This window comes from Echinops telfairi, unplaced genomic scaffold (genome assembly GCF_000313985.2).
Source record: "Echinops telfairi isolate 266 unplaced genomic scaffold, ASM31398v2 ScPeMD7_25;HRSCAF=90, whole genome shotgun sequence".
Classification (NCBI taxonomy): domain Eukaryota; kingdom Metazoa; phylum Chordata; class Mammalia; order Afrosoricida; family Tenrecidae; genus Echinops; species Echinops telfairi.
This window is the reverse complement of record NW_022103922.1, coordinates 4,833,231-4,850,398: the sequence shown is the minus strand read 5'-3', so window position 1 is coordinate 4,850,398 and position 17,168 is coordinate 4,833,231. Positions and strand designations below refer to the sequence as shown.

At 55.2% G+C, this 17,168-nt stretch overlaps 1 protein-coding gene across 3 annotated transcripts in view; it reads right to left on the bottom strand.

Annotated features, from left to right (window-relative positions):
* Positions 1 to 7,320: 7,320 nt before the first annotated feature.
* SMARCA2 (SWI/SNF related, matrix associated, actin dependent regulator of chromatin, subfamily a, member 2) overlaps positions 7,321 to 17,168 on the bottom strand; it is a 147,792-nt gene continuing 137,944 nt past the window's right edge. For all 3 annotated transcript variants that reach the window (XM_004714451.2, XM_045289275.1, XM_045289276.1), the window contains 5 exons: positions 13,425 to 13,530; positions 12,661 to 12,762; positions 10,449 to 10,578; positions 9,777 to 9,919; positions 7,321 to 8,345 (listed from right to left, as the gene is read on the bottom strand). In XM_004714451.2, coding sequence (XP_004714508.1) covers positions 8,310 to 8,345; positions 9,777 to 9,919; positions 10,449 to 10,578; positions 12,661 to 12,762; positions 13,425 to 13,530 — 517 coding nt within the window. In that variant the 3' untranslated portion in view covers positions 7,321 to 8,309. The remainder of the gene's footprint in view (positions 8,346 to 9,776; positions 9,920 to 10,448; positions 10,579 to 12,660; positions 12,763 to 13,424; positions 13,531 to 17,168) is intronic.

The window sequence follows — 17,168 nt, the reverse complement described above, 5'->3', positions numbered from 1 at the left end:
TCTACTTTACTAAGTGCGATGTCCTGCTCCAGGGACTGGGCTCTCTTGACGTATTCAAAGTATGTGAGCTGGGAGACTCCCCGGATATCCTCTCCTCGAAGGAGCATTCTGGCTGCACCTCTTCCAAGAGAGATGAGCTTATTCTTTCGGCTGTTATTCGCCAGCACCCCTATGCAAATGCACGGTCACGATTTCGAGCCTTGGAAACCCACAGGGGCAGTTCCACTCCGTCCAACAAGGTCCCTGTGGGTCGGACTGATTCGTTGGCAGCGAGTTTGGTTTCTGAATAAGAAGTCTCCCTGATGGCGCAGTGCGTTAAGCACTGGGCTACTATCAGAACAGACCCATCTGTGCCTCCGCAGAAGAAAGAAGAGGCAGTCTGCCCCCTTTCCAGACCACAGCCTCGGAAGCCCCCAGGGGCGTCCCACTCGGTCCTACGTGCTGACTAGGGGTCAGGATCGAGGGATTGCAGTGGGGTTGGCTTTGGGATTTTCGGAGTATGCCTTCTCCCTACCAAAGTCTGGCTTGGTTTTGTGTCTTTTTTTCTTGAACAAAACCCTCATCTTTTGACTCAGATCTTAGGGCTGGCCAAGTCAATGCTTTCCACCTGCAGTGTTTCTCACCTGAAGAATGCGACTCACAGGTAAACAGCCCCAGCCAGGAGATCACCCTTGGATGTTTCCACCCACCTGCTAACAACATACCAGGAATTCTGGTGGTGTAGGGCTTACGCATTGAGCTGTTAACTGCAAGGTCAACGTTTCAAAAACACCAGTCGCTCCGAGGGAGAAAGACAGGGCTCTCTACTCCTGTAGAGTAGAGCCGTAGAAACCCACAGGGGCAGTTCTACCCTGTCCTGTGGGGTCCCTGTGAGTCAGCATTGACTCGATGGCAGAGAGTTGAACAAGGTCCCTGGGAGGGGGCAGGGGTGGCTCAGTGGTAGAAAGTTCTACCCCTGCCAGGTGGGAGGCCCAGGCTCCACACCCAGCTAGGGCACCTCATGTGTGATCCTACCTGGGTGGTCAGGGCCATGGTGTATCGGGTCACCACCGTGAACCTGGTTCCAATGCACCGTCCCAAACGACAGATGATGTGGGTCAGCTGGGGCACACGCAGCATTGTGAGCACAGGTGCCGGAAGTCAGGCAGCCCCTGCTCCAGGTGTGCCAAGTCCGTGGAGTGGATGAGCTGGGGCCAAAGCAGGATTGGGTGTTGACTTGGCTGGAGACCAGGCGGTGGGAGGTGGCATTCGTGTGAAAGGTGAGCTTGTTGGTGGCTTCCTTAAGGAGCCTGTCTGGGTAGACATGGGACTGGAGAACTGGGCTTAAAACTGTTATTGGTACCAAGTTCTTTGGGGTGCTGATGGAGACCAGGGGTCCCAGCCATCCCTCGGTGGCACTAATGGGGTGATGTCCAGCAAAGCTGGGTCTCAGTGGCCTCAGATCCCGACTTCTGATGAGATGTAAGGGAAAGGGCTGGGACCCTGTGCAGTGTGAAAACTCAGTCTCCTATAGGGACCCTTCTTGAGCGGTGTGGTAGTCACATAATTTCACGTCAACTTGAGGATAAACGTGTAGGCGTGGTATTCAACCTGTCGATCGGGTCACGGTCCTGGGAACCTCCCGCTCTACGCCTTCCCCTTCCTGTTGGCGGGCACTCTGAGACCTGCCAGAGCCCCGGAGATGCGTCCAGCACCATCGGATCCACAGGACTTTGCGCCCCCAGGCCTGTGATGGTCCTGCATTTGGCATCACTGCTTGTGACGACTCCGTGAGTCTGAAGTTTAAGGACTCGTATCGGACTTATGAACCTGAGTCGGCCTGGGGTGGGCTGTGTGTTTGAGATAGGATCACGTCTTGCTATAAAGCTCTCCCTTACACAGAGGTGAGTGCCACTGGGTTTGTTTCTCCAGTCCACCCGTCTGACATCAGCGGAGGCGATGAGTGCACAGGAAACCGTTCTTTCAGCCGAGTCTTTCTGAGATAGAGATTCACTTCCTTAGATGCTGCTGGGCGGACCCTAACCCTGAGGGCCCTCGTGGGACAGAGCGGTGTCACCTTGCGGGGCTTGTCATCTCAGAGGTGAGGACCGAGCTGAGACTTCTAAGCCCAGGTGTCTGCATGGCTTGAACAGCAAGGTCAGTTCTGGGGGTTCCCCCGCGGGGAAGTGGGGCACGAATGACACGGAGTCTTTGGATGCAAACAGATCTAACTCCCAGGTCCCAGCGCATCCTCACAGCGAGGCAGCCTGGGGCTCGCCGTCTTCTTTGTAAGCGGGACGACGACCAACGGGGCCTTGTCCACGGGTCTTGTGATCACATAGAATGCCACTAAGGTCCGGTGCTTTTGAGTCAATTCTGACTCACGGCGGCCATGTGGGGCCGGACAGACAGCCCCTTAGGGGGCTCTCGGCTGCCACTTTGATGGGAGCGGACGGCCAAGCCTTTTCCGTGTCCAGAACCGCTGGTGGGTTGGAGCCATGCACTTTACAGGTAGCGGCCAAGTGCTTAACGGTGTGTGCCATTGCGGCCCTTGAAAAAACCCGGTAAGTGGTTCAGTCCTAATATCAAGGGACACATTATTGCTGGCGCCAGGCAGATCGTGGCTGAAAGCAGAGACCACCAGAGTGATGTCACGTGTGCTGCACGGACTCTACCAAGGCATTCGACTGTGGGCGTCCTAACCAAGGCTAGAGAAGAAGGGGTTCCAGGAGGCTTCCTGTGCTCTCCCGGAACTTGCACACAGATCAAGAGGCAGCTGTGGGAACAGAACGAGTACCTACCCTACCGCATGTTTAAAATCAGGACAGGTGTGCGTCAGGGCCGTGTCCTCTCCCCTTCCCAGTCATCAGAGAAGCTGGATCATGTGAGTGATTATATGACGATGTTGCAAATACCTGTGACTCCCCCCCGATTTATTTAGTGAAAATGAAATGCAAGGACCTCCCATCCACCATGGTTCAACTTTCAGGGAACAGTCACACGGGGACACACACCCTCCGTAGAAGAGCCCAGCAGACAGGCTCACACGGGCCGTGCTGGCCCCGGGATAAGGCTCAGAAGCAAGAAGCGTGAGACCAGAGGAGACGGGACAGGGAACTGGGTGGAAGGGGCAGAGTGCGCGTCTCACTGTGGGCAGTGCAGTCACGGCCACGCATCCAGGGGCGTGGGAGCTGTTGAATGGTAAGCCCTTGAGTGCTATAAACCATCTGCTCCTCACGGACCACGATCTTCACTCCCGAGCCGAGAGTCCATGAGTGTGCATGGAACCATTCTTTCGATCCAAACTCCTTGAGATAAAAGGATTCATGTTCTTCGATGCTACTGAGTGGATTCCTACTCTCAGGTGGACAGAGCGGTGTTGTCTTGCAGGGTTTTCTGGACTGTCATCTTCAAGGGCGTAGATGGCTAGATCCTCCCTCGAAGCCTCTGGATGGGTTGGCACCGCTAACACGGTTCGGCTGGCAGCTGAATGCCGAGCCACTGCACCACCAGAGACCACCAAATAGAGATGTGCAGGAGACTCGTGACCAGGAAAACCACAGGAGGCTGCTATGAGCCCAAACGATGAACAATGAGGCGTCCATCTCCTTGTGGGAGTCTCCCTTTGACACATGTGCACACCTCTGCCCACTGTGGCACTCACACAGCAACAGAACAGGTACACAATGTGGTGCATTGCACACAAGGGACAGCGAGGAGCCCGTGCAACATTGTAACATGACGGATCTGAGGGGCAGACTGCTATATACATTAAGCCCATCCCAGGAGGGCAAACTTGGTGTGATCCGATGTCCTTTGACGGCAAGACTAGATGCACAGGCCCATGCTCATTGGTGGTTCCTGGGAGAAGACAGTAGGGGTCACATTCCTGGTGTTGTTGTTGCCAAGTGCCATCCAGTCAGGGACAACGGCCTCAGAGGGACTCCAGGGGTAACAGGAGGACACTGGCCGGTCCTCGCCATCCTCACCATCACTGCCATGTCGGGGTCCACTGTGGGCGCCACTTGCCAATCATCTCCTCGACAGGCTTCCTCTTTCTTTGCTGCCCCCCCCGCCCCCCCAGCACAAAGCCCTTGTCAGGGGCTGAGCCCTTCTGATAACACGTCTAAAGCACCGGAGGTGAAGTCTTGCCCTTCTTGCTTCTAAAAGGAGCATTCTGGCTGGATACCTTGCAAGGCAGGTGTCTGTTCTTCTAACCCTCCGTTCTTTCGAGCTTCGTCACCAGCGCCCTCATTCAAACGGATCTCACTTTGTGTCACGTTCCTTATCCCTTGTCCAGCTGACAGCGCCATGGCCTGGGTCAGGCGCACCCAGTCCTGAGAGGAACCTCATCCTTGCTCTTCCACACTTTGGAGCCCTCTAGGGTCAACAGGAGTCAGAGATCGTATCCAGCAGTTTTACCCAAAGCAACCCATCGCAGGCTCGCTCATGACCGCTGCTTCCAGTGAGCACTGACCGTGGAGCCAAGCAGAATGACCTCCTGGGCAACTTCCAGCACTTTCCTGCTTGTCACGGTGTTGGCTGTTCTCTGGAGTGTAGATTCTTGTTGTCTGGGGATGGGGTGGGAACAACAACACCGATCGTGGGTGTAGTGAGCTGGGCTCCCGAGTGAGCCATGTCACCGAGAGGTGTCAAGAGAAAAGGGTGCAGGTACTCAAGAATTCGACATCTACCATTTGGCAACCTACCATCAGTGACCAAGACAGGGGTAGTGTGAGCACCTATGAACAGCTATGGGCACAGAAGTATATGGGCAGGCACAGGTATATCCTGGTACATATGTGTGGACAAGTACCTGCAAGTACACACGAGCAGAGAAATGTGTGTGCAGACGCATATATTCACAGAAGACAAGGAACACCTGAAATTAAAAAAAAAAGGCAAATGCTGGCACATTGTGAAAAATGTAACTGATGTCAGTGAAACCTTCCATATAGAAATTATCCAACGGGAGCGTAATTTACAGCGCAAACGTCCACCTCACACATGGCATTACTCGTAACACAGACGGGACAACAGCCAAAGGGTTAATGCCGACAGATTATTTGGACCAATGAACAGAATGTAAGCCACTAGGAAAGTTGAGCAGGGACTTGGTGAGATTTAATATATGGTAGCACCTCCCAAATTGGTTAGCAGTTTAGTCATGGAGGAAAGGGCTTAACCCCACCCCACCCCCTGCACCCCACCTCTCTCCTCATACCTGGCTCATATTTAGTGTTTTGATCAATCTTTTTCCCCCTTTGCCACTTGCTTTTAAAAAAACTTAAAAAGCCAAGAGAGCTCTAGGTCTCAAACTGGGTTCTCCAGAGAAGCCAGCCCGGTGGAGTTCGTCTGTGTATGTGCAGCGAGGTTTCTAAGTTCCAAGTGTGTGGTGCACAGGTCAGACCAGAGGCTTTTCCTGACTTGCGCAGCTGAGAACTGATAAACCAGGAGGCCAGACAGCAGGTAGGTGGCTGCAGAGGTAATCGCCTATGGGCAAGGTAGGATGGCAGGCCGCTGATGACTCTCCAGGTCGGCTAGCACTCTGGCAGGCCACTGGCTCAAGTCTGAGGAAATGGAGGTTGGCCAGCCAGGTGTTGGATCTAGATCCAGCAAAGAGCAAATGTTTCCACGGCTTCTGCTTATATGGGAAACAGGCCACCACCACTGGAGACTTCATCACAGGCGAGTCTCGGTGGCCTAGTGGTAACGCATTGGGCTGTAAACTGCGAGATTAGCTGTTCGGAAGCACCAGCAGCTCCTTGGGAGGAAACGAGGCTTTCAACTCCAGTAAGGAGGTACATCCTCAGACACCCACAGGGACTGTTCCACCCCATCCTACAGGGTCCATGAGTCAGAATGGGCTCGATAGCAGGGAGGGTTTTTTGCTGTTTGGGCTTTAATTGCCAAACTAGAGAATGCTGGCCCAGCCCAGTTGACACACATCTTTTTTTAAATATCGTTTTATTAGGGGCTCATACAACTCTGATCACAATCCATACATACATCAATTGTGTAAAGCACATTTGTACATTGCCCTCATCATTCTCAAAACATCCGCTCTCCACCCAAGCCCCTGGCATCGGCTCATTTCTGCTCCTCCCTCATGAACCCTTGATAATTTACAAACTATTATTTTGTCATATCTTGCACTGTCCGACGTCTCCCTTTACCCACTTCTCTGTTGTCTGTCCCCCAGGGAGGAGGTTATATGCAGATCCTTGTAATCGGTTCCCCCTTTCCAACCCACCCTCCCGGTATCGCCACTCTCACCACTGGTCCTGAAGGAATCATTTGTCCTGGATTCCCTGTGTTTCCAGTTCCTATCTGTACCAGTGTACATCCTCTGGTCTATCCAGATTTGTAAGGTAGAATTGGGATCATTATAGTGGTGGAGGGGTTGGAGAGGGGGGGTGTTTGAAAGCATTTAGGAACTAGAGGAAAGTTGTATGTTTCATTGTTACTACACTGCACCCTGACTGGCTCATTTCTTCCCCACAATCCTTCCGTAAGGGGATGTCCAATTGCCTACAGCTGGGCTTTGGGTCTCCACTCTGCACTCCCCCTTATTCACAATGATATGATTTTTGTTCTGATGATGCCTGATACTTGATCCTTTCAACATTTTGTGATTGCACTGGCTGGTGTGCTTCTTCCACCTGTGCACTTTGTTGCTTCTCACCTAGATGGCCACTTGTTTACCTTCAAGCCTTTAAGACCCCAGACGCTGTATCTTTTGATAGCCAGGCACCATCAGCTTTCTTCACCACATTTGCATATGCACCCGACACAAAATCTTAACTATCATAGTCACACCTACGACTGAGGTGTACCTGACCCTCCCCGTGCGTTTCCAATGGCTTCATACCCGTGTGAAAGCTGGAGACTAAAGGAAGACGAGTACAAAAGAGTCGATGCCCTTGCGTTGTGGCATTGCCAAGGAAAGAGTATCGCGCACTCCAGGGACTGCCAGAAGACCGACACACGAGTGGGCTCCTGAGACATGAGGCGGGCGGGACTTCACCTTATGCACTTGGGACAGGTCCTCAGCAGGGGACATGCTGGCAAGTGGATGGTCAGCGAAGAGGAGGATCTTTGATGAGGTGGGCTGACACGGTGGCTGCAACCACTGGACGGAATATAACAGCGGTGGCGCGGACGGTGCAGTGCTCCTCTTGTGCATGGGGTCACGAGGTGTCAGGGGGACTTGAGGACCACCACCACCACCTCCGGGTGTTCCGAATCCCAGGGTGAGGCCAGCTCTCTGCCGGAGACCACCCCTCGGGCAGCAGGCGGTCAGCCGGTCCTCAGACAATGCAAACACAGGAGGCGGCATTCTTTGAGCTACATTGTCTCTTTATTTGGAAAGCACCAGTACACCACAGCCTCGGAAACTTACTGGAATTTTATTTGCCTCAGGCTTATAACTTGCAACCAAAGACATTGTGCAAAGAAAGCAAAGATTAAGTACACTTTAAGGAGGAGACAACACACATTGATAACACAGGAGGTCAGGGGGCACAGGAAGCCATCCGATACACTTTTAGAGATTGCAATATTCAATTGTGTTGTCAACAGAAACATTTTTATCCCCCCACCCCCCAAATCAAGAGCCAAAAAAAAAGAAGAAAAGTCAAAGCAAGGTCGACGTTGACAGGAGACATCAATCGTATATAATTCCGAAAGCGCTTCTTTCTTAGATGGTTGGGCCGAACTAGAACGAAAGATAGGGGTGCAGGGGAATCTAGCGAGTGTCAAGGGCTGCCTATCCGAGCCGCTCACTGTGCCACAGCGTGAAAACAAAAACAAAGACAAACCCACGAAGACCACGGAAGGATACGGCACCGAACAAACAGAAGCTTCGAGAACTGCCTGACGGAAATAAAATCACCAGCGGCTTCACCCGGTTGTCTGTGCCGCAAAACCACACCGGCCCCTGGCTGCGGGCGCCTTCACCAGTCCGCAAACCAGCCCCGGCCCAGAGACAGCCGACCACCCATGGGTTTGCCATCGGAAGCTTTTTGTCCCCCGTGTGTCTGTTTTGTTGGTTCTAATCTTTGAGGCCCGTGTGGTCACAACATGGTACACGTGTTTGTGTGTGTGCGCGCCCATACGCGTTTTCATCTCTCTCGCTCGCTCTCTTTTTCACGCGTGATATCGTGTTTGTCTGGCACTATCCTAAAGCTAGTTTTATAGATGAGGATGGATGGGCTCGAAAGGGTCCGGTGACCGTATGACAAGGTGAACTCACTGGGTCCCAGTGAGGAGAGGAAGGAGGGGTGGGAACTGGGCTCTAAGGAGAAAGCAATCGTCCGCCTGGCCGGCGGTCACTCGTCGTCCGTCCCGCTGGCTTCTGACTGTTCCTGGAACCGAAAGAAGGCAGCGTCACAGTGGGGGAGGGCGTGCCACCGGGAGGCCATGGGGAATCGAAAACGGAGGGAGAGGGGGTGTTCTGCACACAGTTAAGCTGGGGAGGCGGAAATACCTCAGAGACGCTGAAAGGGGAGTTGTGCATGGGGGCTTCCCAAGTGGCTGGCCCACTGCTGGTACAAGGGGTCTACTCACTTCCATCATCAATAGTTTGGGGGTCACTGGTACGGGTTGGGCTGGTTAGTCTATCTCTACGCACAGGGCCTCATCGGACAAAATGGCCCCGGCGTGCTTTCTACGAGCGGGCTGCCAGGGTCTGTTTCTGTCCATGGAGTTGCCGGCCCTTTCCTGCACAGGCCTGGGTCAGAAGGTGAGGGAAGCCACTGATGGCAGTCACCTGGGAGTAACTGTGCCCAGGGCTGTGATTGCCATCCTGCGGTATGTGAAAGGCGTCCTCTGAGAAGCAGAGGACAGGGGATCTCATTACCAGCAAGAGCCAGGAGTGGAGCTTGTCCTCTGGACCCCGAGATCCCTGCCCAGGGAATCTCCTGGATCCCGGAGTCAGCTGTCCCCTCAGAGCAGCAGGGCCAGAAGCCAGAACACGGAGCAGAGTCGTGCACTGCCCAGCTCACAAAAGCCAGTCAAACTTATTGCCACTGAGTCTTGCCGTCGCTGTGAGTTTCTGAGATTGGTAACTCTTTCAGGGAGTAGAAAGCACAATCTTTCTCCCATTAAAGCAAGTAAAACTGAGCGCTTTGGGGCCTGAGGCTGGCTTGTGGAGGGAATGGGTGCCTCCGGGCACTAACTAGGGGGAGCTGGGCTTGCTGACCTCGGAGGTACAGCTGAGTGGTTACTGGCATGGGGAGCCTCTGGGCACCTAATCCAGGGAGTTTGAGAGGAATGCCTGTGGTTTGGGGCTTACGTGAAACTGCGTGCCTCTGGGCATGTGCTCCCTAACTCAGCCCCCACGCTCACTGCCACGGATTGGGACAGGGAAGAATTGCCCGTGAGCTTCCCAGGCTGTGACTCTTAATGAGCGTAGACAGCCTGCTCTCCCTCCCCCAGCGCGGCTGGTGGTCTCACACTGCTGTCCTCGCAGTTAGCAGCCCCACACACCACCGCTAGGCCACACGGGGCACCTTCCTGATGGTTCCTGGATGTCAACTATGAACCGGCCACTGGGAAGCACGTATGAGTGAGTGGGAGGGAAGATAAGGCAGGAACCGTGACTGAGTACCCTTTCCTTTTCCAAGACTATTAAGTAAATTGAAAACAAGACAACAACACCACACAAAGCAATCAGGGATGCCGCCCTGCAGGCTGGGCTCCAGACCACCCAGCCCGAGCGGCTCCCTCCGTCATCGGGACATCCTAACCTGCAGGGCAGGTCCTCTCCTGGGTGGCAGTGAGGGGAGGTCACTCACATTCTCGTCCTGTTCCTCCTCGCTGTCGAAATCGCTCACGACAGGCTTGGCTTTGCCTCGGTTCGGCTTCTTCTTGCCCTTCCCCTTCTCCCTGCCTTTCTCGTCTTTCTTTTTGAGCTTGATCTTCACCTTCACAGATTTTGCTGTCGGGGAACAGAGCAGACAGACAGGCGCCCGCCCGTGAGCAAACCACAGAGACCCCCAGGAGACCCCCGGGTGTCACAGGAGAGCTGTGACGTGGGGCGATTTCAGGGGCTGGCCACCAGGCTGCCCCTGGGTTGGGGGGCAGGAGCCTGGCACGTTCGCTAAGCGTTCACGCTGCCGCCCAGGGACTCCGAGCTCAACAGAAGGGGCAGGTGTGCATGGGGGTGAAAGCCTCGGTCGTCCTTGGGTGCCCTCGAGGCAATGTTGGCTCATAGCGACCTCGTCTGTCCAGTGGCTACTGTGGCACGGTTTCAAACAGGTTAAAAAAAAAAGTAAATCAGAGATGACAGCCTCGGGGCTGTCACGTGGGGGAGATGTCGCACGGGGTAGCTGGGAGATGGAAAGGGCTCTCTGGCCGCCAGCAGCAGCAGTCACCGGTGAGGCAAGCAGCTGGGTCCAGGCCAGCAGAGGCCAGGTCGTCAGCCAGGGACGGGCAGAGCAGCAAGAGGGGCAGACACTTAGGCTCACCCTCAGACTCAGACTCCTCCTCCTCTTCCTCCTCCTCCTCATTACTCTCATCCTCGCTCTCCTCCTCTTTGGCGATTTTCTGCCGGGCGCTCTTAAATACTGACTGCAGGACAATGGAATCCTCATAGATCTGCAGAGTTGGAAGGGGAACAAACAGCAGCTCTTGAAAAGCGGGAAGCTGGGGGCCGTGGCGGCCAGCAGGACACGCGCTGGTCTGTGCACAGCATACAGGCTGCTTGCGCACGGCACACCGGCCAGCACACACGCTGGCCCCCAACCAGAGACGTGGCGCTCTCCTGGGGCCTACTGCACTGGCCATCCGACTCGCCCATTTAAGGCCTACAAGTCAGTGTGCGTTTGTTTTTAAAAACAACTATTTTATTTTGATTAAATCTATCTATCTATATAATTCTATACTATATGCCACATTATAGTAAGTGCATTTATATATTATGTCACATATACATTACATGGAATGGTGACATCTATAGTAACTTTTATATATCTATCAAAAAAGCATGTGCCAATCCCAAATCTTTCCACATGTCCCGTTCAGTGACATGCCGGGCATTCTTCCAGATGCGCGGTCATCGTCACTCTCCTGGTCCGAGTTGTTCCCCTCTATTCACACACACTCACTGTCCACACCAGAGCACTCACTGCTATCAGCCACGTCCACACGCCCGGCAAGAAGGGCCCCGTGGGTTTCCGAGACTGCAACTCTTCCCTGGACCAGAGATTCCCATCGAGCCTTTCGAGAGAGGGCTTGAAACCAAACCCGCTGCCATCGAGTGGACGCCGAGTCACAGGGATGCTGTGGGACAGAGGGACTGCCCCGGGGTCTCCGAGACAGTCCATCTTTATGGGAGGAGGCCGCCTCATGTTTCTCCCGCAGAGCGGCTGGTGGGTTTGAACTAGCAGCCCACTATGCCATCAGGGCTCCTTGTTCCTAGGCAAGGCCAGCACCACTGACCTTGAAGTCCCTCCCTCCACAGAGGACAGAACCATTCTGTGTCACTCCGTTACAGACCCTTAGACTTCTCCAGTGTGCGCAGAGGCATACATGAGCTACTAGAGCCTCAGAGGAAGGGCTGTCTCCTTGCTTTTAAAACAATTAGAGGCAGTGGAGGAGGAGCCCTGGTGGTAAAGTACTTGGCTGCTAATGGGAAGGTCAGCGGTTTGAACCCACCAGCTGCTGCATGGTAGAAAAGATGCGGCTGCCGGCTTCCTTATAGATCACAGCCCTGGAAGCCGTTACAGGGCCGTTCTACCCTGTCTTGGAGACTGGTATGAGTCGGTATAGACTCGGTGGCAATGACCTTGGTTTGCGGGCTCGGTTTAGTTAGAAGTGGTGGGTTTCCTATTTCTACTTTGCTTAGTTTTAAATCACACCAGTTTCAAAGATGAGGCTTCATACCCCCGTAAAGAGTTAGTCTCAGAAACCGACACGGGCAGTCTCCCATCCGGTAAGATCGCTGGAGGACATGCCACTACAAAGTGGAGGGGCAGCGAGCAACAGGAGGGTCCACAGCGGGATGGATGGACACGGTGCCTGCAGTGGTGGGCCCAGGCACAGGCACGACTGTGAGGACGGCGCAGGGCTGGGCAGGGTTCTGTTCTGTTGGGCACAAGTGCACTATGGGTCGGACTCGATGGGCTAGCACCCAGCAGCAATACAGGGTCACTCTACGCCGGAATGGGCTCAAGGACAATGCGTTAGTTTCACAGCCTAGCGGCAAGCCTGCACTCAGCACAGCAGTGAAGAGAATTAGATGCAGAATCCCTACCAAGGCAAAAAGCGGGGCGCTGACTTTTAAGGATGACTTTAAATGCTTTCATGGAAATTCTTCCTCTAGCAAGAAGACCAGGCCTGTGAGAACAGGAGCTAGCCGCAGCCCTGTGACGGAGGAGCTGATGTGAACTGGAAAATGCCAGGCCTTCACTCAGGTCCCTGGGCAGCATGGGCTAGAAGCCGTGTCCCCCTTTCTCCAGCCAGGGCAGGAGCAGTGTTTCCAGGGGCAGAAAAGGAAACACCTTATAGAGCACCCCCAAAAATAAAAGACAGAAAAGGCGAGCCCACTACTGTGGGCTGGCTTCGGGGACCCCATGGCCCTGCAGGGTGTCGGGCTGAGTGTCTCCAGGTGGGTGCTGTTCAAACTAGCCCTCTCTGGCTGGTTAGCAGGGCGTGTCCGCCCGCGCACGGGTCTCAGACCTGGGAGCCCTCCAGGTTGAAGGTCTGAGCGTTGTGGCACAGCAGCATGACGTCCTTCTCCAGGTCCCCCAGGCTGCGATACTTGTGGTTCCGGATCCGCTCCTGGGGGACAAGGACGAGAGCACGCACAGGTCACAGTGGGGGCACGCAGCCAGCTGCAGGCCCATCCCTCCGGCCCAGGCTCCATCCGTGGGTTCCCAGACTGACCTGGCCTGCCACCCCCTTTTCAGGGCAAAGAAAAGAACCTCCCCCCGCCCCCACCTCCAATCCCGGCAATGAAACCCTTTTGCACTATAGCTCGTGATCCAGGGACGAGGGCAGGCATCTGCTTCTGCAGCCCCTCTGGAGCATTCTAGGGCCCCCTCCCCAAGGGGGACATCCTGCACTTTGGGAGACATTGGGATAGAGGAAGGACCAGGTGGCATGAGACCTGGGGGCGGGGGGGACGAAGAGGAGAGAGAGAGAGGGCCATAGCCAGTAAAGCTAGCTCCAACCCTCCAGGTGGGAGGGAGGAGGGGGGAGAGGAAGGGAGTGGAGGGAGAGGCAGAGGGGGAGGAGGGGACCATCTTCAATAACACAGGCCCCAACACAGCAGTGGCCTCTCCCCCTCGCACCTGCAGAGGCACAGGGTACCCGAGCCCTCTAATGACAAACCCTGGGGTGGGTCCCAAGGGGAACCATTTCAGTGGGTTTGCCCCGCACCCCTTCCAACAACAGTTTTATTGATTTGGTTTTTTCTAAATGCCTGTCAATGAAATGCCCACCTTAATTTTTTTGAAATCCACGGGCTTCCGAATCAGCTCGTAGTACTCAGGTAACTCCTTCCGGGAGGGCAGCTGGATGAAGACTTCGCTGAGCTGCCGCCCGGAGCTGGGAGGTGGGCGGAGGGGAGGGGCAGAGAGAGAAGAGCATGCTGTCCAGAACACGCAACAGAGCCGCCGCTGCAGCCACAGGCCCCCCTCCCCACCCCCTACTGCAGACAGACGAACCCTGCCGGAAGTCGGTTGCCAGACCTTTCTTTCTAGGCACCTCTGGGCAGACAGACTCGAGTCCCAGCCTTTAAGCTGGTTATCAGCTGTCGGTACCCCCAGGGGCTCTGCAGACAGACGCGGGGTTCCTTTCAGGTCAAGGGAAACCCCCAACAATGATGCAGGCACTACCTTCAGAATCCCATCGAATTGCCATGTAGGCTTGCCCACATCTGCCACATGCCACAGACCACGCCAGCTGTGCCGCTAGACACGTGACCTGCACCATGGACTGGGCCTTTGCTCCTCCCTCAAAGACGAGGATCATTTAAAAGATACCCTCGGCGGGTATTGTCAAAAGGACATTCTTAAGGGAGTCATACTAGAATCCGGAAAAGGCAACACGGGAGGGAACTTGGCCCTCAAGCACAATACAACCAGTTAGGAGGGGGTCCAGGGCAGTGGGCTAGAATAAAACAATAATTTTTAAAAATGCTCGCCACCCTCGAGGCAATTCCAACGCACAGTGGCCCTATAGGGCAGGACAGAACCGCCCTGTGGGATTTCAGAGACTGTAACTTTTGATGGGAAGAGAAAGCCTTCTATCTATCCCACGGAGCGGATGATGGTTTTGAACTGCTGATCTTGCCATTAGCAGCCAATGGATAACCCAGTAGGCAGTTCTATGCAAACTGCTGACCTGTGAATCGACTCTGATAACACCCGTGGGCAGCTCTGGTGGACTCTACAGGCCTGGCCTGTTTCTTTCTGGTCAGTCCCTCGTGGAGCATTTTGCACGTAGGGAGCCCCCTGCCCAGCAGTCTCCCGTATCTCTTGGTGACAACCTGCTGGAGGAAGGAGCCCTCCTCTCGCCCAGCCCCATCTGGGTATGCATGTGTGGCAGGTGCCCTTTGGGCCAGGGTTCGGCAGTGCTTGGGCGCTCAGCACAGGGACACTGTGGGGATGGGGCATCGGACCGGGACTTCAGCAGTCACCAGCCCTGGGGATGCAGGCATGCACAAGTCAGCGCCGTGGCTCCCATTAGCTTTGGCCTACGCAGACCACCACAGCTGGAGAGGTGGGGGTGTGCGTGTGCATTTTTTTCACACACTAACTCGCTCCCTAGAAGATGCCACACCTCCACTTCCTTTGTCGAGTCAGCAGTGGCAAAAATAAAAATAAGAGAAATAAAACATCATCTTCGATCAGAAGCCACAGCCGGGCGCCTTGCAGAGGAGTGACTGGGGGTGGGGGTAGGAGAGGCCGAGGCAGCGGCTGTTAGAACCGCTGGCCCGGCTGGGTAATTAAAAAATAATCATGGTGACAGGCATCATAACTGAAGCATGCGCACTGGCACGCGCAGTTCCCTAGCAACGAGGGGGTGGGGGCGCACCGAGGCGCAGAGGGCTGCATAAATTAGCCGGCAGCCCTCCGTGCAAGGGGTGGGTGGGCTTTGCTGCTACACTGGGTCACAGCTTCCTTATTTTATTTTATAATACATACGCGGGTCTCATGAATACGAAAAATGGGGGGCGGGGGGGAGTGTAGCCATGGAGGGGAAACATGGGAGGCTCAGAGGGCGGCAGCCGCCTTCCCGGGGAGGTGGGTGCTTCCATTATGGTGAGAAGAACTGGGGTCTGAGCAAGCCTCACCGCCTCCACTCCCCGGCCCCCATCTCCACACTCGTCCCCTCCATAAATTATGCTCCAAAGTACGTGACCGAAGCTATTGTGTTGGCTGTCATCTTGACGCAGGGTTGAAGTTTGGGGACTGGCCTTTCTCCACCTCTGTTCTTGGGCTCATCGGGCGCAGCCACAGTGGAGGATGAACAAGGAGGGGGCAGGGGGCGGGTGTTCTGATGTTTTGACTTCCTGACAATCTGGGTCCTTCAGAACCTGGCATCCAGCAGGGGCAGGGCCCTCCCTCCGAGAGGCTCGGCAACACCTGAGCCTCAGTGACATCTTGACGGTGTCGTGTTTGGCACTGCCAACAGATGGTGGCATTTTTCTGCTAACAGGTCAGCAGCACATCTTGGCTCTGTCCACCTGTGCCGGGCAGACCGCCTCTGCTGCTGTGGGTCCCTCTGGATGCAGCTGGGCAATCCTGCCGGCTGATTGGGATTGCCCCCCACCACCACCCCAGGGCTTTGTAGGCTGCTGCCTCCGTGGTCCTTTTTCCTGCAGAGCCGCCCGTGGATGGGTCTGAACTGACCACCTTTCTGTTAACAGTTGAGTGCTTAACTGCTCGGCCACCTGGGTGTCTTGGACCGTGCTATGGATGGCATCAGGGTGCGTGTGGGACCATAAAGACGGGGGCTGCCATCAGTCTCTGCTTGCCTGGAGCCAGAAAGAGGGCAACCGAGAGCTCAGAGGAGAAGGCTGAACCACCCACCGCGGCCTCTTCTGCCCGGAGACTGGAAGAACTATTGCTGGCTTCCACAACCCGACCCTTCTCACCAGGGCTGCTGCAGCACCTGGGTCCCGGCAGAAAGGGATCAGAACTCACTTCTTCAAAAGTCCACATTGCCTGGGCCGACGGAGACTAAGGGACTCCCCAGACTATGGCCCGAGACCCTCTTTTACGCCTTAGCCAGAAACGACCCCTTTCAGTGAGATAACCAATGGGCTTTTGAAATAATGACCATGACAATGAGTCACGAGGTCCTAAAAGAGAAATACGCCAGAGGAGCCCAAAGGGTCAAAATGCCTCTCTAGCAAAGCCAAGAGGGTCCGGGGGGCAGGGAGACTGCAGGGGTTGCTGTTGGGTGTCACTGGGCCGGTTCTGACCCGTAGCGACCCCGTGCACAACAGACTGAAACACTGCCCGGTCCTGCAGGCCCTCCTCGCGATGGTTCCTACGCCCGAGCCCAGGGTTGCAGCCATGGTGCCAACCCATCTTCGTGAGGGTCTTCCTCTCTTTGGCTGTCCCTCCCCTTTACCAACCAGGATGGCCTTCTGCAGGGACTGGTGTCCGCCGACGTGTCCAAAGCACACAAGACCAAGACTAGCCGTCCCGGCCTCTAAGGGGCCTCTGGCTGTGCTTCTTCCGAGACGGCCGCGTCTGTTCTTTGGGGTCCCAGTGATTTCCGTGTTCTTTGCCAGCACAGGTCAAACGCCACTGAGTCCTCTCAGGTCCTCCCTAGTCCTCTCAGATCCTCCCTAGGCCTCTCGGGTCCACCCTAGTCCTCTCAGGTCCTCCCTAGTCCTCTCAGGTCCTCTCTAGTCCTCTCAGGTCCTCCCTAGTCTTCTCAGGTCCTCCCTAGTCCTCTCAGGTCCTCCCTAGTCCCCTCAGGTCCTCCCTAGTCCCCACAGGTCCTCCCTAGTCCCCACAGGTCCTCCCTAGTCCCCTCAGGTCCTCCCTAGTCCTCTCAGATCCTCCCTAGGCCTCTCAGGTCCTCCCTAGTCCTCTCAGGTCCTCCCTAGTCCTCTCAGGTCCTCCCTAGTCCTCTCAGGTCCTCCCACTTAGTCCGTGTCCATTTTTTCACACAGACGCGAGGCGACTGGATCAGTCTTGGTTAGTGCACCTCAGTCCTCCAAAGTG